This window comes from Salmo salar, chromosome ssa19 (genome assembly GCF_905237065.1).
Source record: "Salmo salar chromosome ssa19, Ssal_v3.1, whole genome shotgun sequence".
In the NCBI taxonomy this organism is placed as follows: Eukaryota; Metazoa; Chordata; class Actinopteri; order Salmoniformes; family Salmonidae; genus Salmo; species Salmo salar.
The window spans coordinates 57,615,336-57,636,790 of NC_059460.1; the positions used below are offsets into that span (position 1 = coordinate 57,615,336).

At 43.5% G+C, this 21,455-nt stretch overlaps 1 protein-coding gene across 3 annotated transcripts in view; it reads left to right on the forward strand.

Moving 5' to 3' along the window:
- LOC106579209 (rab11 family-interacting protein 3) overlaps nt 1–21,455 on the forward strand; it is a 50,132-nt gene that overhangs the window by 19,612 nt on the left and 9,065 nt on the right. Inside the window, exons 2-6 of one of the 3 annotated variants that reach the window (XM_014158894.2) lie at nt 4,321–4,414; nt 7,049–7,125; nt 12,545–12,717; nt 18,272–18,475; nt 20,494–20,631. In XM_014158894.2, the coding sequence (XP_014014369.2) occupies nt 4,321–4,414; nt 7,049–7,125; nt 12,545–12,717; nt 18,272–18,475; nt 20,494–20,631 (686 nt within the window). Of the gene's footprint in view, nt 1–4,320; nt 4,415–7,048; nt 7,126–9,774; nt 10,082–12,544; nt 12,718–18,271; nt 18,476–20,493; nt 20,632–21,455 lie in introns of those variants that run through there. The other 2 variants (XM_045702547.1, XM_045702548.1) reach the window with 2 other exon arrangements.

Sequence of the window (21,455 nt, forward strand, 5' to 3'; positions counted from 1 at the left end):
GCATTGTGTTGTGTGACAAAATTGCACATTTGTGACCGGCCACCTTGATTCGGTCTTCTGTAGAAAAATTTGAAATTGTGTTATTTTACATTAGATAAAAGCAGAGACAGCGCTACAAAATGGTATATCATACACTGCATTTGAGGAACAATTGGAAAGTAATTCTGCTTTGAATGTTGATCAAATTGTGAACTCTACTTTTTAGAAAATGGCCTTTGAATGTTTTGGTATCTACTGGAGAACTCTCCTTTGTCTACACCCATTCAGCATTGTTCACACCCTCTTAAGCCAGTCCCACCCATCTCTTTAAGGATTCACATGTGAGGTCATGTGCTAAACAGTGAGTAGTGTAGTAAAGATTAAGACTAAAAGTGGTAAAATTAGTAGCCTACAGTAAGGAAAAAATTCAGTGTCCAGATAAAAATATTTTATAACTATTAGATGACGACACACTGGGTCGTGAAAATGCAATAACCCCAGCCACATCTTGCTAAGTGGATGGGTCTCTACAGAAGGTGTAAACGGTACAGCAAAATGGTTACGCCGTGTTAGACAGGATTACCTACACATTCTGACCAGATCAAATAGACAGAAGCGTGCTATATAGCAGACCAATCAAAACTCACCATGTCCAGCCTACTCATTAACTTAGCCAATCATGGCTAGCGAGAAGGTTGCTGTCTTTTTCTGTGACTTAACCAACTGGGCTTGTAATTTAACAATTTTATTTGTATTTACAGATGGCATACACGTTTGTTATGAAGGCACATGAAAGTTCACGTGTTAAAAAAACCAAAAAAACTTTACTTTCAAACAGCTCTCCTGTGAAGTCATGACCCACAACATACTCCTAGTTTATTGAAAGGGGTCACATTTAAGAGTGGCCTTTTATTGTACCCAGCACAAGGTGCACCTGTGTAAGGATCATGCTGTTTAATCAGCTTCTTGATATGCCACACCTGTCAAGTGGATGGATTCTCTTGGCTAAAGATAAACGCTCACTAACAGGGATGTAAACAAATTTGTGCACAACATTTGAGAGAGAGAAGCTTTTTGTGGGTATAGAATATTTCTGGGATCTTTTATTTTTGCCACCGATGTAAACACAATAACCCACAATGTCAAAGTGGAATTTTGCTTTTTGAAATGTTTATAAATTCATACAAAATTAAAAGCTGAAGTGTATTAAACTCCTTTATGGCAAGCCTAAATATGTTCAGGAGTAAAAAGTCACATAATAAGTTGCATGGACTCGGTGTGCAATAGTAGTTGTTAACATGATTTTTGAATGATTATCCCAGCTCTGTACCCCACACCCAGTCACTACAAAGATACAGGCGTCCTTTCTAACTCAGTTGCCGAAGATGAAGGAAACCGCTCAGGGATTCATCATGAGGCCAATGGTCATTTTAAAACAGTTGCAGACATTGTAGTTACTCCACAATACTAACCTAAATGACAGAATGAACAGAAGGAAGTCTATACAGAATACACATTTTCCAAAACATGCATCCTGTTTGCAATAAGGCACTGAAGTAATACTGCAAAAAAAATGTGGCAAATTAACCTTCTATCCAGAATACAAAGCATTAGCAAATCCAACACAACACATCACTGAGTACCAAGTTTCATATTTTCAAGCATGGTGGTGGCTGCGTCATATTATGGATATCCTCGTCATCGGCAAGGACTAGGGAGTGGTTTTAGGATAATACATGGAATAGAGCTAAGCAACAGACACTAGGAGGCATTCACCTTTTCAGCAAGACAATAACCTAAAACTCAAGGTCAAATATACACTGGAGTTGCTTACCAAGACAGCATTGAATATTCCCGAGTGGCTTAGTTACAGTTTTCACTTAAATCTGCTTTAAAAACTATGGAACGACTTGGCTGTCTAGACAGAGCTTGAAGAATGTTTTTTTTTAAAGGCAAATATTGTACAATCCAGGTTTGCAAAGCTTTTAGACTAATCGCTGCCAAAGGTGACTGTATTGACTCAAGGGGTTGAATACTTATCTAATCAAGATACAGTCTATTATTGTTTTATTTTTCATTAAACTTAAAAAAAAAAAATGTCAAAGCAGCAATTGATAAAACAGGACCATGATTGCAAAACAAGTGTTTCTGAGCTTATGTCAATATTACACAGGTAAGCTAACGGTTAGGGAAATCAGGAATGCAGACAGGCTCAATAGACCTTTAATAAATGAGGGACTGTGTCCACACCACCTAGTGTTGTGTTGGGCACCTACTGACCCCAAAAAGATTTTATGATTTTTTTTTTCTTCTCAATGACATGTATTGCTAAATAAAAATGTTTTAAGGATATACAGTTAGGCACCACATTACAACAAGACAAAACAGCTTGCTGAATCAAGTCTTATAGGTATAAAAGCAAAGCTTGTTTTCATAGAATAAAAAAAGCTTGAAAAGGTAATGGAATGGGATTAGTGTGGTGTGTAAAGAATCCAGTACTTTAACTTATGCGGTACAATTCACATTATTGTGGGAGCACCTCCTCTAAGAGTATGAATTAGGCGATTTGAGAAGCATTCACATTGTTTGAAGTACAATAGACCAACATCGCTACTGTAGTAGGTCAAAGCTGTGTGCTGGAAAACCTTAGTAGAGCATGGGTGGAGTAGGCATTGTGGTGCTCATGTGAATATAATGCCTTTTTCTCACTTAAAACCATATATTCTTTTGTTTTAAATATACATTTGTGTTGACAGCTGAGCTGACTGAAGACCGGGAATTCAACTCGCAGTTGTTGTCATTTCCACGGTAACATGTCTTTAGATGATGTGATAAAACTTGAAGTTGCAAGCTACTCTAGTAGCAAGGTGTTGTCGAATGAGTGTCTCATGAAACACATCCCAGACACTGGTACTTCTTGCTATGTTGATATAACTGGGATTTGACAGATAAATATTGCTATGCTAGCTAGCTATCTAAATACTGCCAGGTTGGCTAAACATAAGGTCAGCGCAGGCTTTAGCCTACACCTAGAACTGAACCAGCAGATCATCTTGAGATGGTGAGTCTGTCAGGAGGGGAGACGTCTTCAACATCAACTTGTCTCCTTAGCAAAGCTAGCTTAGCTTACCTCACCTCGCTGTTACTGAGTTACTCACTACTGCCCTTGTTTGTTTGTTGTGATTTGAATGGCAAGGACACACCCAAGATACACCCACATTAAGCCATACCCCAAAGACGACTCTCGTTTGGGCTTCAGTAATGGCCGCTGAATCTTTTAATGAGCACCGGAAGAAACACATGCGGAATCAGTGAGTGCAGTTCACCTTTAGGAAAACAAAACAATGAAGCGCATTCCATATTCCCCCATTCCACATTTCAGCCCCACAACAATGTTTATGTTGGCTGTTCGGTCTAGTTCTTATACATTAGGGTGTAAAGTGCACACACACTAGTAGGCCTATCTCCTTGGATACCACCTCTTGTTGCCAGGTTACCCGGGGAATGGATACAGGGACATCACATAACTGATTGTATCTTGTCATTTGAGTGCCAGGTTAGGTGCACTCTGTCTCTTTGTGTATAGAAATCTTTATTTAAGTTGTAAAATGCAAGTTGTGGTAGCAAGGTTTTGCATTGTGTGTGTGTGTGAGAGAGAGTGCATGCGTGTGTGTGTGTGTGTGTGTCTTTTGCTTTGAGTAGGCTTATAGAGACGTGTTGGGCTTGTGTTGAGGGAGGTGAGACACTTGAGCTCAACCCATAAGCTCACCTTGTCTGAGGACACTGCAGTCCTGTAAAATTGAAGCGCATTCCCGTGTACCTTTTATGAAAGAGTTACGAAATCAGAAATATGTCTACGTGTGCAGAAACGTATGATTCTGTGGAGGTCAGAGCACTTTTTTATTGGTTCTTATTATCTTGTCTTGAAAAGAAACATCATCCCAGTTGAAGGAGCCTAACCACAGAAGGCTCAGTGAGACAGTTCAATAATTTTGCCGAATTTTCAATGATGTTTTTGCCGTCCCTGACAAATTTCCATTACGTGACCAAGCTCAATGAAATCAGTAATTTTAGGTAGTCCATTTGTTTTAATGTCCTTTGCGTTAGCAAAGCTACAACCTTTCAATTTGAATGCATTCCGCTGTTCCTTAATTCTATTCGCTAATTTTTACCATGTGTAAGCATTGCCCGTACATCACGTTAATTTGGACAGAATGCAATCTGATTTACTCACAAAGCACTCGAGGCAACACAGCTGATTTGATTATATGGTGAAGTGAGCTTTTTGATTGCTGTGTCTAAGTGTGTTTGAAAGGTCCATCATGGCTGTCTTTATTACAGGTGAAGGATCTGACCAAGTTCCTGGATCCAAGTGGACTGGGGGTGATCAGCTTCGAGGACTTCCATCGAGGAATCTCGGCCATCAGCAATGGAGGTGAGTCAGAGGATCTTTCTTACAAAGCTGTGATGACCACGACTGCCATCATAGCTTGGACTTTTATTTGGAAACGCCTTTGAAAGCTTGAAAATGAGGCCTATGTGCTCTCACTGACATGCCAAGAAAATCGGACAAAATGGGGGCGTCTTTTGTCAATCAGTTGGTATCGCTATCCACTAGATAGTTCAAATGATGATGTATGGGAGTCTATTTGCAATTGCTATCATTTCATTAAGTCTGCTACTTCTAACAATATGGAGAGCTGTTCAGTTTTAAGATCAGGGCCACCATTGACCAGTAGCATATGTCGGTCCTATCAGGCTCTATCTATCCCAGCTTCTTCCTGATTGCAGCGGCCATTGTTCATATGCTCACATTTAGCTAAGGTGAAAGGTTTCGAGGAGGAGAAAAAAAAACAGTGACCCAATTTCATTCAGACTGCACTCAAATCACTTTGGTTTTCTTTCACGGAACATTTTCCTCCTCAGCTCATTTCATGAGTTGAGAAAAAGTGGGAAAGTATACAAAGGCCTAGCCTACTATAAACCTTCCTTTTCTAAACAATGGAAGCAATGTATCATGTGCCTGACTACTGAGTCATCAGGTTTCTCTCATCCACTTCAAGGACGAGTGAGAGATGTGTCCTGAAAAGTATGTGTAGGCCGTAGACTGCTTGTTTACACAATGTCCATTTTTCAGGCCACCCATGAAAATCATAGATTGCTGCAAATGAAACCGGTGGAATAAAAAAACAAATATTCCACTGCAATCCTGTTATGAGTCATAATATTGCCATCATTATGGTAACGAATGTCAAGCTTGGGCTATGCTGACATCATCATACTGAGACAGTGTTGACATCACACACTAGCTGTGTTAGCGTGCTGCAGAGGTTTGTGTTGATGTCATCGCAACAGTGTTGTTGCCCTGGCTGCCACCACAGCTCTTTGCTTTGCTGTTGGTCTGTGTTGGAGTTTTTCCCTGTGCTTTCTGGGTTACAACCGCTCCAGTTACCCGGACCGTTAATAAGTAATATTCTGGAAAGCATGAGACACGAGGCACATGGACTTCTGCTAGGCCAGGTTTCAGCTAGAGAATGAAGGAGGGAGGGAGAGGGACTGGGCTGAGTCCTATTCGCCTGAATAATTCAGTGTCTCTCCTCTCTCTCTCTCTCTCTCTCTCTCTGTCTCTCCCCCCCACTCGTTTCTGATCGTCTCTCTATGTCTTTCTTCTCATGCCAGCTCCTTATCCATTTCATGAGACCTCACAAAGGACAGGAGAAAGAGTCACCCTTAACTTCCCAGGCCTCTCACACTTGGTTGTCAGAATTCCAGTCCATCTGTCTGTATAGCCAACCTAGCTCAGGGCTACAAGTGTTCTGCACTGGTCACCCCCACCTCGTTTCTTTGGAGTCACATCAAAAAACCTGCTATTCCAGCTCCAACTGGAATCCCAGTTCATTTACAATGTTTACTTATTTTAATTTTAACTTGGTTTCTCCTTGTCATTTCTCTGTCGGTTACTGGCTGGATGTGTTTTTAATAAAGAAAGCCTGTTGGCAGTGGAAATACCTTACCCCCCGTGGTGTCTATGGCATGTCTGGTATAGCTAAGCCAGTGTAGCATAGGGAGACGACTTGAATAAAGTCTGTCAACTCTTAGAAAATACAATATGTGTCTGTCCATTGTGACCCTTTTTGAGTCGGTGCCAAGCGAGTCCAGCGCTCTGCCGCCTTATACAGAGGGACAGGCAACCCTCTCAAGCGAACCTCCTCCCAGCACAAAATGAGACTTTATGTTCTACTTAACTGGCCAGTCATTTGTATCAGTCCTGAGCAGCAGCGGCTGTTACGTAAGACCAAGGTACAACCTGCATGTGGTCCAGCGACCGCTGCTGTCAAGAGCACTGTTTGTGTTCTTAGCTCAGCAGCAGGGTGTTATTCAGAGCTTTGTTAACTAGATACAGGAGCCTGCCCCAATGGCTGCTGGGAGTCTGGCCCAACAACCTACTGTCCACTCCCGATTGGTTGGTCTCGGGTTTCACAGCACTTATCTGCAGGTGCTTTCATTGGAGTCTCTAAATCTGAATTTGATAGGGGTCATTTCGTGTTCTTTTTATTGGTTGATTTAGCTGACACACACTTCACACACTCACACTGTGTACACGGCAGCCCTTGATATGTGACTGTTACATAATGTTGATTGTTACTCCAAGCATAAAGACTATTTTTCTAAATAGAGCAGCGAAGACATGTACGGTAAAATAAGCACTGTAGTTGACCATTGCACATTTGACTTTGTTTCAGACATTTAGTGTCCCCCCCCTTCTGTATACTTTCAAGGTTTGCACTTTTAATAAAAAAGCTGAAATTCTTTTTTGATTTGCTTGACTTATACAGTGCAGCCTATTATTCGTTCTCTAACCTGTAGTTAAATCTTTAACTCTTAGAGTTGACCCTACAGTATTTTCTCTGTTTACTGTATTACACCTGTGTAGTGGCGCTGTTCTGTCATGTTTTCGTTGGCATATTGGCTCTGTGTTTACCATAGCATTGTGTTGACTTTGTTCTGTATGTGTTTGCTGTGTGTTATTGGCCTGCGTGTGTTGACCTTGTCCTGTCTGTGTCTGCAGGGACAGAGCCCCAGCTCTACGATGTGCACTTCAGCCCAGGGGACGGAGCCGTGGGCTGCCCAGAGGAGTACGATGAGGTGGGTGATGTCATTGGATATAGTCATCGCAGTTCTTGGTTACATTACAGTTACTACCAGCAATATGACCACTCACACAGACTTAAGTACATCAGGAAAGCAGTGTGACTGACTGCACCACAGTTTATGAACCCCCAACATAAAGCAGCATAATATGGGCCAGGGTGGTGAATGAGCAGTCGTGTATAGCATGGTACACCACTGTGATGTTACAACACCACTGTGACGGTCCATTGTAATTTATTATGGTCTTGTGTGGTCCGGTTGTGCTGTTCCCATTGCCCATTTGCATAAAGCTCCCAGGCTGATGTCTCTGTGCACTCACACATCCCACAGTATTTTCAGCAAGTGGCCAGAAAAGCTACCATTACCCCACTGTGAATATTCCGCATGCTGAACACTACGGTTTGGCACCCATCGAATGACATCCGGCTGAGTTTTCACGTCGTATTTTTCTTTTGACTAAATATTGAATGGTTGGAGTCTGGTCGTACTTTACACACGCATGCTGTTATGTTTTTTCAGCTGCAGTAGACATATCTAAAATTCCTGACTCCTCTTGTGTGTGGACTTGTATATTCAAAAATGTTCTACTTCATCCTCATCAGCACCACCCAAACATCAACATGGTGAAAATGGTGGGTTTCTATGTTTGTAGTAAAAAATATAGTGGAAGATAAGTGTTTCCAATGACATCGGTGGGCATCGTGTGATTTTGACCAATTGTGAGTAGGCGTTGCCTACTAATTGGTTGATGATGTCATTGGAAATACTTATCTTTTTAATCTTTTTTACTATGAAACATAAACGCGCCATTTTCACATAGGTTGACTTTGGGGTGGTGCTGGAGATGATGAATATGAAGATTAGACCTTTTCTTTCGACTGTTTTTACATTTTTTTTTTTATTTCACCTTTATTTAACCAGTTAAGCCAGTTGAGAACAAGTTCTCATTTACAACTGCGACCTGGCCAAGATAAAGCAAAGCAGTGTGACAAAAACAACAACACAGAGTTGCACATAAACAGACGTACAGTCAATAACACAATAGAAAAATCAATGTATGGTGTGTGCAAATGTAGAAGAGTAGGGAGGTAAGGCAATAAATAGGCAGAATATTATTCAGTCAGTTTGCTTCCAACACTGTAGTTTCAGCGCCCCCCATTGGTATGGCTAATTAGTGCAGTCTGTAGTCTCAGTATAATATACAGCAGTGGTCTGGCCAGGCAAGCTTTGGCTCTAACCTAGCACTTAAACACTTAGGTCTTAGAGTTTACTTGACAGGTTGAATTAAGTCCAACCAATGGACTTTCATTTGTATTAGCCCTCCAATAATACCTATCTGGTTTGGGTACGTTTTAAATGTACATTTTAGTCCCCTGTGGGAATCGAACCTACAACCCTGGCGTTGCAAACACCATGCTCTACCAACTGAGCCACACGGGACAGGAAAATTACAACTACTAGCCTTTAGTTATTGCACACACCTCCAAAAACACAGGGAAGATAGTTGCAGAAATGGTTTGCTTAAAATCAGTTTTGGGTGTCCTCTCCATGACATTGAATTAAACATTACCTGCTGTATCACTACAGTATACATTTCTAACAAATGTCTTGCCCTAAGAAATAGTGGTAGCCGTATTGGACGGAGTTTGGGGAGAGTTGATGGTTGGTGCTTTTAATATCGACGCCACACCTGTGTCCCTGAACTCGTTGTTTTTCCCCTGGGGTCCTGGCAGTAAGGTTCCTCACTCAATGGCCACACTGTTCTAACCCTGTTTGCTCTCAAAACAGGAGAGGTGAGGTAGCTGGGCGGAGGGCCTGCTTGCCTTGAGAAAACCAAACACTTCACCCTCCTCCTCCTACTTTTCCTCTTCCTGGTCCTTCCCGCTCTCAGCCGGCTTGTTTACGTCCCCAAAAACACCCAACCAGTGTGTTTTCACCCCTTGTTATTTTGAGAGTATCTCTCCCTGTCAATACTTAGCCATTGTGGCCAAACCTCTTCTTATAAGGAAGAGATGCATTAACACAGCCAATCCAGACTCCTCTACTCCAATGGCTCGAACTCTGTGCTTACAACTTGCTGGTTTTGCCTCCTTAAAGGTCCAATGCAGCCGTTTTTAACTCGGTATCAAATCATTTCTGTATTAACAATTTAGTACCTTACTGTGGTTTGTTTTTAATTAAAATGGTCAAAAAAATAAATAAATGCTTTTTAGCAAAGAGACATTTCTCAAGCAATAATTTTGCTAAGACTTTTTGGGAGTGGTCTGAATGGGTAGGGGAAAAGTAAAAACTAGCTGTTATTGGCAGAGAGGTTTGGAACTCTCTCTCTCATTGTTCTATTAACTAATTTACGGCCAAAACGCCGTCCCACCAAAACAGGCTGACGTGTATATATATATATATATAATGTTTTACTGCACTGGGCCTTTAAGGTAAACAACTAGTCAGTTTACGGCTATGCACGTACAGTTTATATGGCCCTCTTCATCACATCATACAAGCCTGTAAAGACAGGTAGAACAGGCGGTGGCTTAATGATTCACCCTGTCACATTGGTCCAGGAACTAGAGACATTGAAGTAGAAAAAGTTAAAGGGGACATTGCTCCCGTTCATATGACATTTTAATCATCAAATTCCATGAGAGGGGTAGTTGGGGTGGTAGTGGCAGTACGTGCTGTACCCTTGCCTTCCCCTACCCTTCGGACTCTTTCAGTCTCCAGACTCCACCCCTTTTGAGAACCCACTGGAGCTGAACTTTGTGTTGGGCATTCTATGTTTTACACTCTTGCTTTCTGAGATTGAAAAGGAGGAAGCGCTAGGAGGTGAAATTACTGGGGGGTTTCATTACAGGCCAGTCTTCCTGCCCGTGAGCCCCAGGCAGACAGCATGGTTTTGGGCATGGTGGACAGCCTTCTGGGCCCGGTTCCTCCTGGAACTCCACACAGACAGGTATGGGAGGCTCTCCCATGATGGCTCTCTTGCTCTGGACTCATTGAGACTCACCTGGCAGGCTCTTGTTATAGCTAAAGGTCTTGTGAAGTTCTATTGGGTATCTATCTGAACATTTTGATGTTTTTTGTGCTTCGAGCTTTAGGAAGTGAAATCTCTGTGTTAGTCAATGTTGACTCAAGGTGTTGACACAGTAGGCTTTGCTTGGCACGGACATCTGAAACCTGACAGGTTGGATCTGAAATGTGTTTATGCCGCATCAGTTGTTTGGACGCGGCTCTAATTGGCTTTTCACTGCCATTGGCAACAGTTGAATTGTGACTACGCTCTCCTATGAGAATACTGTTCCTTTGCTTGTTTTCTTTGATGAACCGTCTATGATTGGTGATGTGAAGTTTTTAACAGGCTTATCTCAAGATTTACACAATTTGGCCTCTACAATGTACGACGATCTGTTCTGCTTGGTTTCATGATATACGTAACAGCTTGTTAATCATTACCACCGTTTGTTTCTTTCCGTATCTGCTCAGGATGCGTCACAGATAAACATCTTTCCTCTGGAGTCATAATTGATATCAATGCATGCTGTCAGCAAAATTATAACTCGGAAAAAAGTAGGCCGTAAGAGTCAACCGTGTCCAGTACAGCCTCTAGTCATCAGCTCTGAACTGGGTGTTGATTTGCTTATACAGTCCACCCACACATTAGCTACTGTATGTACAGTGCATTCGGAAAGTATTCTGACCCCTTGACTTTCTTCTCATTTTGTTAGGTTACATCCTTATTCAAAAATGGATTAAATAGTTTTTTTTCCTCAGCAATCTACACACAATATCCCATAATGACAAATCAAAACCAGGTTTGTAGAATGTTTTGCACATTTATTAAAAATAAAAAACGGATATATCACATTTATATAAGTATTCAGACCCTTTAGTCAGTACTTTGTTGAAGCACCTTTGGCAGCGATTACAGCCTTGAGTCTTCTTGGGTATGACGCTACAAGCTTGGAACACGTATATTTGGGGAGTTTCTCCCATTCTTCTCTGCAGATCCTCTCAAGCTCTGTCAGGTTGGATGGGGAGTGTCGCTGCACAGCTATTTTCAGGTTTCTCCAGAGATGTTTGATTGGGTTCAAGTCCAGGCTCTGGCCCTGCCACTCAAGGACATTCAGAGACTTGTCCCGAAGCCACTCCTGCGTTGTCTTGGCTATGTGCTTAAGGTCGTTGTCCTGTTGGAAGGTGAGCCTTCGCCCCAGTCTGAGGTCCTGAGCGCTCTGGAGCAGGTTTTTATCAAAGATCTCTCTGTACTTTGCTCTGTTCATCTTTCCCTCGATCCACACTAGTCTCCCAGTCCCTGCCGCTGAAAAACATCCCCACAGCATGATGCTTCTACCACCATGCTTCACCGTAGGGATGGTGCCAGGTTTCCTCCAGATGTGACGCTTGGCATTCAGGCCAAAGAGTTCAATCTTGGTTTCATCAGACCAGAGAATCTTGTTTCTAATGGTCTGAGAATCCTTTAGGGGCCTTTTGGCAAACTTCAAGTGGGCTGTCGTGCCTTTTACTGAGGAGTGGCTTCCGTCTGGCCACTCTACCATAAACGCCTGATTGGTGGAGTGCTGCAGAGATGGTTGTCCTTCTGGAAGGTTCTCCCATCTCCACAGAGAAACTGTTGACCTCTGTCAGAGTGACCATCAGGTTCTTGGTCACCTCTCTGACCAAGGCCCTTCTCTCCCAAATGCTCAGTTTGGTCAGGCAGCCAGCTCTAGGAAGAGTCTTGGTGGTTCCAAACTTCTTCTATTTAAAAATGATGGAGGCCACTGCATTCTTGGGGACCTTCAATGCTGCAGACATTTTTTTGTACCCTTCCCCAGATCTGTGCCTCGACACAATCCTGTCTCGACACAATTCAAGTCTCATAGAAAAGGGTCTGAATGCTTATGTAAATAAGTTTTAAACATTTCTAAAAAACTGTTTTCACTTTGTCATTATGGGGTATTGTGTGTAGATTGATGAGGATTTGTATTTTTTTAATACATTTTAAAATAGCGCTGTAACATAACAAATTGTGGAAAAAGTCAAGGAGTCTGAATACTTTCCGAATGCACTGTACCTACCAGACATCATACTGCTGTTTTTAGTCACCTGTTAATGATTTCTCAATTCAAATAATGTCCACTTAACTCTCTTTGTGTACCAGGGCGGCAGGTAGCCTAGTGGTTTAGAGCGTTTGGGCCAGTAAATGAAAGGTCGTTGGTTCGAATCCGGGAGTTATGTAAAACATCTGCCGATGTGCCCTTGAGCAGGGCACTTAACCCTAATTGCTATGTAAGTCGCTCTGGATAAGAGCGTCTTGCTAAATAACAAAACATGTACATACTTTAGACCACAATTGTGACGTTATACGATTACTAACTTTGTCTTATAGCATAACTAAAAATGTCCTACTTCCCTCCTGTAGCAAAACGAGGTGACGGACAGTGCATACCTGGGCTCGGAGAGCACTTACAGCGAGTGTGAGACGTTCACCGACGAGGACACAGGAGCCCTGGTCCAGCCAGAGATGCACGAGGATGTGGAGACGGACAGCGGCATCGAGGCCACACTCCACGACCCTGAGGACAGCAGCAACAGGTCAGTTCTGGCTTACTTTTGCCTCTGCATGGTCATTTGCAGTTTTCTCAGTACAGGCCCCTGGCCCAATAGTTAGTCCTGATCGTCAACTCTAACCTCCGGCCCTTAACTCGACCCATATACGGTTGAGCAGCACAGCGGTTATTGCGATGTGCGAAATGCAAGACACTCGCACGTAGTCGCACACAGTATCTGCTCATGTGCACGGGTACGCTTCATGATTTTACAACATGCTAGCCACGGGACCAAAACAGCGACGAAGTTGAGCCTCTCTCTTCAACACTCTTAGTTGCTACGGATATTGATCCTCCGTGCAGTTTACTTTCTGCGTCTACGTCATATCGCTGAGTCTACCTTTAACCTTCAGCTAAAGTTGTAATTTCGTATGTAGCTAAATCGAGGTGAGGCAAAGGTAGGTCGAAGCTGTCCTGAATACCACCCACGTTGAGTCACTGCTAATCACTCAGACACCAGGGTTTGACTGTAACAGTATTGTACATATAGGTCGAAATAGTAATGGTAATTAACTAGGATAAGTCAAACTAACGCTAGCTCCAGTCATCACAGCCTCGGTATCATCAAGCCTCTGTATCCCGTCTTAGTTTCTAGAGACGACTTGGAGTCTTATGTGGGTCACCAGACAGATTAAAGAGAGGCAATAATAGCCACCATTGTAATGGCCCTGGGCTTAAAATACCTTTCGTCTACCGAGAACAAAACGTCTTATCATATCAATCTAACTGAAGACGCCTTTTGTTTATGGTTGCTCCAGGGTGGTTGGTCCTGGCTGCTCCTCAAGTGCATGCAGGCTCTAATGTGCCTCTAGTCTAATTACTATGGTTTGTATTGATCAGTTAACAAATTACATAGATCATGTTATTGTCTTACTATTGGACGATTACTGTTGGCCAGATGTGTTTTGAACTCTTAGATTTGCAGTGGGACCTGTCTTCAACACATGGCAGATAACTTGCAAGATAAAGCATTATAAAGTGATGATTGTGATGAAATGCAGCACATGGTTATTTGAGGAACAAAGCCTGGAGATCATAGTTATTTTGAGTGACGATTGTATTTATTTGCTTAGGACCAGATGGTAGAGAATAGAGATCTAAGGTCATCGACATCATTTTCAAAGGCGTAATAGATCACTGACAGTTTGAAATTAACTTGCTTACCCCGCTATTAAACTACACTTTGGTTGTTGAACATTCTGCCCTTGTTTTTTTGTTGTTCTGGTGCTGCACGATATTCGAGATGACCTCACACTCAGACACAATGTAAAATCCAGAGACCTTGAAGAGACAGCTACGTGTGCCCTGATCTATCCACTGTATGTTTGAGTTTGTCTTTTGGTTGACTGTGAGCTTTGAGACAAGTTGATCTTCAGTGGCCGAGAGTTATGTGTTGCTGCAATGATTACAGTAAGTTCATCTTCTATGTTGACTTTTACCTGCACTTTTACCTCAACTTTTCTGGTTAGTGGAAATCAGGCAATAGCATGACACCTTTTTTAGCTCTATTTGTGTAGTATTATCAATGCCCAACAAGTTTGTTTCAAGTCGATGCTAATTTGTTTGTCCCCTTAGTGCAAAAAACTAGACATATTGTCCCTTCGGGGAAAATACTGATAACATATTACCATTGTCTTGCGCTCTTTGTCTAAGGATTTGTTTTGGTAGGGTTCTTCCACCCCTAAGGATTTAATTAAGTCAATGGTTAGAATGAAGCAAAGATTATTAGCTGTGGTCACTCTGTAGTGTGTACCCCCAACACCCTGTTCCTAAGATGTCAGATTAGTGCTCGCAACCTGTTTGGAACAGCCACTTGACAACGTCTTTTTCACAGGCAGTTCCAGATATCTCTGTCAAGAGCTTATGCGTTTAAGTGTTTGATACCTAATTGTAGAAGTTTACATCAACTCATTTTTGATGTAGGCTAACTTGATTTTACTTTTGGCCAGGGTTCCCCAACTGGTGGCCAGCGTGCCGAATTTGGCCCACGAGGGATTTTATATGCCCCCCAAGTAAAAACAGCTCCAAGTGATTTTAATTTTGGAAATCTGTTCCAAAGTATTCCCTTGCATAATAGAGAGATACATTTGATCAGACACAAATGTAAGTAAGGTTTGAAATTATTATGTGTTAGTCATCTTATATCTGTTTGGGCTTCTTGCGGTCAATATGCAGTCTACAAATGATTTGGAATTATGTTCTGGCCCCCTGACCATCCGCTCAAGAAAGTAGCTACTGTTTGGGGTCTGTATTCTGACTGTTTTAATTAGTTGTTTTTGCCTGTAGTGCTGGGGTCAGTCACGAGGGAGGAGGAAGTGTAGAGGAATGAGGTCTTATCTGCTGACTGTGTAACCTGTCTGTCCGGGTAGATGACGGATCTGGGGGGGGGGTGGACCAGTTAACAGGGATGTGTTTGGACTTCCTGTCAACAGATGTGCCTTGAATTCCAGGAAGTGTGGAGTTTGCTCTTTTTTTGCTCTTTTCCTTTTTTTCTGGAAGGGGCCCTATCTTTCCTTCATGCTGATGGGGGCCAAAGCGCGGCCGGCAGGCGCTTCCATTTTCTCCTGTTTCAGCAGTCCTGCACTATCAGCGGTTTGCCAGGAATCATGGAAGGTCGTCCCCTGACTCACCAGGGCTGAACTTCCCAAGAAATAAAGGACTTTCAGTGTATTTTGACCTTTCGCTGGGCTGAATCGTGTTGACACATTTTGAATAGAAATGTATTCCACTGCCAAACTGCAAAGTCTATCCAACATCCATTTTCTACTCTGCTATGTCAGATCATGCCCCTGTTACTCTTGCCATACAGGTGTTTTCTTATACAACTTTCTAGATTTCGCTTGTTGTGGCTATCTCAGGCCTCACCTATCAATTCTTCCTTGAGGCAGATTCCTCTGCGTTTCAGCTCAGTTCTTTCTTTGAGTTCCATATTTCCTGTTTTGAATTGCCCTGTCTGTCACTGAGTCAGAAGATCACTGCAGGTGAGTTACACAAACCAACCACAACCATTTTGAGTTGACGTCACGGTGAAAAGGTTTACAATTGGTGTCATCGGTGGGATCACAACAGTCCCCTTTGACCATCAGAGGTAAAAAAATAAAAAAAATAAAGAATTATGCAGCAATCAGATGTGCTACTCTAAAATTATAAATTGGCTTCATGAAAGACGCTGCATTTGTTGTACAGCAGCCCTATGTGTGTATCTCATATCATATTCCACTGGAGTCCACTGGAAACGTGTGATGAGTCCCATGATGATCCTGCCCCATAAAAAAAAAAAACGAATTAAGTGAATCAGAGCAATAACAACACACTCCCACCTCCCTGTCATGTGCTCTTGCATAAAGACCTAGACAAATGTTCTATTCCTACACATGATGACTCAACACTGTGTCAGTAACATTTAACAAAATGTTTAAGCTTTGGTTTTTCAACACCTCCTAGTAGTTTCTGTGCCCCGGGAGACGGCCGTTACATGATTGAGTCTATGCTCTTGGCTGGGGATTAGGAGTTTAACAGGATTACCCAGCCCCAGCCCGTCTGCCCCTCGTGTCCTACCCCAGCACTACCTCACTCGGCTGGGCCCGGGCCGGTCACCGCACCTGCCTGGTGCCTCTGCTTAGCCCTTAATCGTATTAACCCTCAGCCACTCACAGCCTGCCTCCCCGTCTTGCCTCAAGTCTACGCGGAAGAGCCAGTGGTAACAGGGGACAACCGGCTGGTCACTTGTAAGGGCTGATCATTTGTGGTTACAGACTGTGAGGAAGACTTTCTAGTCGACCAAGTTGGTGGTAACCTATTAAACGTGCAAGGACAGAAGAGTGTGCAACTATCAGTAACATTTTCTGGGTACCATGGACTAATCCCTTGAGTGGACAAGGTCTTTGGGATCGTCTCCTAACTGAAGAACTGGGCAGTACTCCTCTTGGGTTGGTGTAACCAGTGAGCATTCAGGATTCCGCTCTGGTTGACTGGAGGTCGTCTGTCTCCAGTTGCTCCGAGGTTGAGACGCGGGGGCAGCGGACGGCGTTTAAAGATGCGGTCTCTCTCCTCACCTGCCCTCCATGTGCGGGACCTTACTAGGGACCTCAGTGTTGGGCTGAGTAGTGGGTAAGTGGGTCCGAATGTTGGGTTGCGAGTCAAATGTATTGAGGTTGAGATTTTGAGTGCTATGCTAAAGTGTTCAAGTGTTAGGGTGTTGCAAGTGTTGTGCGTTGTGCTGAGTCGGTGTTAATTGTTTTTTAATGTTGGGTTGAGAGAGGCTGAAGTGTATCTGAAGTTGATCAGTGTCTAAGTGCAGGCTACCCTGTCGGTGGTTAGCGTAAAGTGAATTTGAAGGTAGGATTGAGTGGGTTAAAAGTCTGTTGACTCTGTATGTGTAAACACAAGAAATAGAACTAGGCTTTGTCATTGGATGACAGCAACCCTTGGAATGGTGCTGAGGTGTATATCCTGTGTGTATGTAGCTACAATCCAGCCACCCTTCATGTCCTGTTGGGGTACAAAGGAAAGTCTGGCTATCTAATACCCTTTCTTGTTACAGAAAGCAGGGCCACTGTACTGTATATCATCTGAACTCAGGTGAACCTACCAATTTAGCCGTCGCAGACCAGCCAAGCATGACGATTTTGGTGGCTAAACATGGCTAACTTTAGCTTTCCATGTATTTGTGTGAAGATTTGCCTGCTAATTTTAAACTTGACGAGAAGCTTCGCCCTGTCTCTTCTCAATTAAGGTCACCCCTCAAGCTTACCCTACATAGAACCCAGTGAAAGCTCCACGCTCATGCAGCGAGTGTAGCTAGACATCAGATGTACATTGCCGGTGGACCACAAACATTTAAATGTGCTTCATCTTGACCAAGAGTCTGTGGGATTAATGAATTATCAGATTACCCTTAAAGACAACTGATTTTAAAACTTGTCCAGATTGCCGGGCGCTTTGTAGGGCTGTCTTAATCTGGGATGCCAAATATTCTATTTGTTGGATTTAGGCTCGTTGCTTTCAAGGCATCACAGTTCAACACAAACTGTGTTCTAAAGTCTGCATATAGAACTTGGAACATATCCACACTCGTACTGTAATAGTTGAGCGCTTCTAATTTGGTTGAAGCCGTGTTAAAATAGATTGTCCGTGTTACGGAAACGATGCCTCCGTGGTCTGTTGGTGAAGGAAACCCAGATCTGTTTTTACAGTGAAGTGATAAACAGAGATAGTCAGGTGTAAAAACTAAGCTCTAGCCCTAACCTTAGCCCGTAAATGAGTTTGTACACAATGTAAGGAACAAACGCACATACAGGCATAGAACCACAAACCATGAGTAGGTAAATTCCCGATTTTTCTGGCATTTCCACCCGAGACACCATTGATACAGACACCAATACAGGCACAAAGTTGGGTAAATGTATAAAAATACCTCAGTGAACGTGGCTATATGCAATTCCTGTGTGTGTACCTGAAGGGGTATTCTTCCTCCTATGTTTCTCTCTCTCTCTCACTCTCTTTTATACACAATCATCCCTCTTTTCTCTCTCCCTCAGGTTCTCCCTGAGCTCTGAGTTGCACAGCCACACCCTGGTGACAGTGATTGGCGGGGATGAGGAACATTTTGAGGACTTTGGGGAGAGCAATACCTCAGAGCTGCTGCTGGACACCACCGAGGAGGGAACCGAGGGAGAGGGGGACTCATCCCACCTCCAGACCCCCAACCAGAGCAACTGCTCCTCCCTGCTACTTTCTCCCAGGTACGGGCCACCCTAAAGAACAGCAGCCAGGGTCATACTGAGCACTCAAAGTAAGACTGTGACAGCCTACACGTTCATATATACGACACAACTGCTGTTTTTAAGTGCCACAAATCAGTTCAAAACTCTGGCGTGTCGGATGAAGGTCACCCACAGTAGCTGCCACATTGTTACCAACAATAACATTACTTTTTCCTAGGGTATCGTCTCTAAAGTCAAACACACAGTGCAGTTGTTGGTAGTCTTCATCATTGGCTCCTGTCAGGGAACAGGGAACGTGTTGTCTTGCTGGATAGAGTAGCACGGTGGATTTAGTCTCTGGAAATGGTGGTGGCACATTCCCAGCTACATTCTCAGCTGCAGTGTCCTAGCCACAACCTTCCCTGGTGCTGTTATAACAAGACTGACTGGCTGTATGTTTGGAAAGACTGGAGGTCAAACATGGATAAGAACTCTCTGGAGACCTCCTTTCCAGTCCACTCCCACTGACTCCTGCTCCTGAAGGGCGAGGTAAAAGGGAACAAGGGCAAAGTTCACTTACTTACAACTCTTCCTGTTGCTGCTTACTCTTTAGAGCTACTGCAGACCAGACACTTACACATATCCAGTCATTAAGGGGAGACATAACCAAGCGTATTTATTGAATGGAATTCAACCAAAACGGAGAGTTATAGGCTTTCCATAGGCTCGCTAACAAAGCTGGCGTTTGAGCCAGCCAGTATGGACTGTGTTAAGTCTGTCTCACCTGACCACACCTGATCACTCACTCCCCTCTCTCTTTCTTCTGACACAGTACTGCTCTGCCTGAACACTCCTGAGCACTTCCTCTCCTCTTTTTCTGCAGTCGCTCCACCCCCTCCTTCTCCTACACTCTGTTTTCATCAGAGACCCTAAGCCGGATAATGCGTAATTCCCATTTGGGTGATATTTTTCCCTATCTTTCATGCCTGCAAATTCTTAGCCAGCTAACTGCCTAGGTTTTTCTCGGTCACAATATGGAAATAAGCCGGCCTAAATGGATTGGCTTTAATGATTCCTTCCGAGTTACCAGTAATTCTAAACCTTTCCCTCCCTCTGTAAGTCAACCTTACAACCGTAAATTCCTTCCAACTAGAATGAGTGGGCACTAAGGCAATTTGAATGAAGCCATTGTGATTCGTAGTGTGTTGCAGGAGCATTGTGGTTAGTGCAGTAGTGTAGGCGGTGATGCCGAGAGACTTACTACTGATCAGAGCTGAAGTGTAGAATTTCTCTGACCCTCTCCACACTGCTGTGTGTAAACACACTCCTCTGTACGCACAGGATGCTAACCACTCTCCTCATCTTACTAGACACACACACACCTAGGTGTTATACTGCTGCTTCACTGCCACTCTGTCTACAAACCCACACTTCTGCATCACTACTACTGCTACACACAAACCCTACTGCAGCTGTTACTTCACATAAGTGTCCTTCACTACAGGCCAGCCAGCAGAACATGCTTGAGACAGCACAGCAGTGATTCTCAGGAACCTATGACCACCTTGAGACACACACGCCACGCATACAGGAATCGACGCACACGCCACGCATACAGAGGCGCACTCTTCTGAGTAAATAATCAGCCAGAAAAGGTGACGTGAGGAGATGCTGCGGCGGGCACACACACACCTGTTAACTATTGATGTTTGTTTGTGTGCTAGTTATAGTGAAGTGAATATGAACCTCACTGCAGCTCCTCGGAGCCAAGTCACTAAAGTAATACATGAATGTACAGATAAAAGTGTTCCCCATGACAGTAGCCCTTCTGTTGAAGGGACGGGAAGAACCCTTGGTTGGAACAGCGCTCTTAGACGGAGTCCATCCTTTCAGTTTACCCCCACACAGCTCAATTACTCACAAAGTTTCACTTTTCACAAACTCTCATGATCCTACACTCTTGATCCCTGACGCTTTCTCTTCTCCATCACGGTGCACCTCCCTTTTCCGTCACTCACTCCCCTTCTCCTCCTTTCCTCCTCTCTTTCTCTCCCCAGCACCCCCACTACTCTCCCTGCCAGCTTTCAGAGCTTCCTCAGGGAGGAGGCGCTGGACTTTTTCTGTAACCAATGTCACAAACAAATCTCTCGCCTGGAGGACCTCTCCACTCGCCTCAATTTCCTAGAGATGAATAGGTAACATTCCCCACCACCACTAAAGTTATCCTGTGTGTGTGTGTATTGCCGTGTTGACTAGGTAACACACACTGCTCTCGCTCTCTGTGCGTGTGCTGTCCTGTTGTGTTCCGTTTGTAAGATGCACACAGGTGTGTTGTGTTTAATACTGTCAAACAGACGGACACATGCACAGAGTTTGACAGCATTTGTGCGTATGTTTTTGAATAGGTCGTCACACACATCTCCACTCCAATCATCTTGACTCTTCAGTGCACGTTTGTGTGTGAGTTGCGGTGTGTTGACAACGTTAGTGCTTGGTTCGACTCAGCTTTGGGGAGAACCTCTCACTCAAACTCAAGCTTGCTCATGGTGTCTGTACTGTGGCGTTATAAATAAGGTTTCTAAGGTTCATAATCAATGTTGGTAAAGGTGAGTTTGGTGGACCGCCACGCTTTGCTCTAGCTGTTGGTGCCAGGTGGCCAACAGAATGTCTGCCCAGAGTTCCCATTGCTCGTATCATTGCATGCCTTATGAGTTCCATGCATACATATCTCGCATCCTGTCAAGGTCATGGAAACAATTCCATGTGTGCAGTGACAAACGTTGCAACAACAACAAAAAAATATGCTTCACCTGAATTAACTTCCAGGTAATTGACGTCATTGGCAGTGATGCATGGCTTATATCATTGCTCTCATATTCCATGTAAAGTACTCACTCTATTACAACCTTACAAATGGACTGAATCATCTTGTACCTGTTCAAGCATGAGTGCTAATGGAAAAAACAACCTTTTTAACTGATACACATGCTTTTGTGTCTGGGTTGTGTTCATTAGGCAC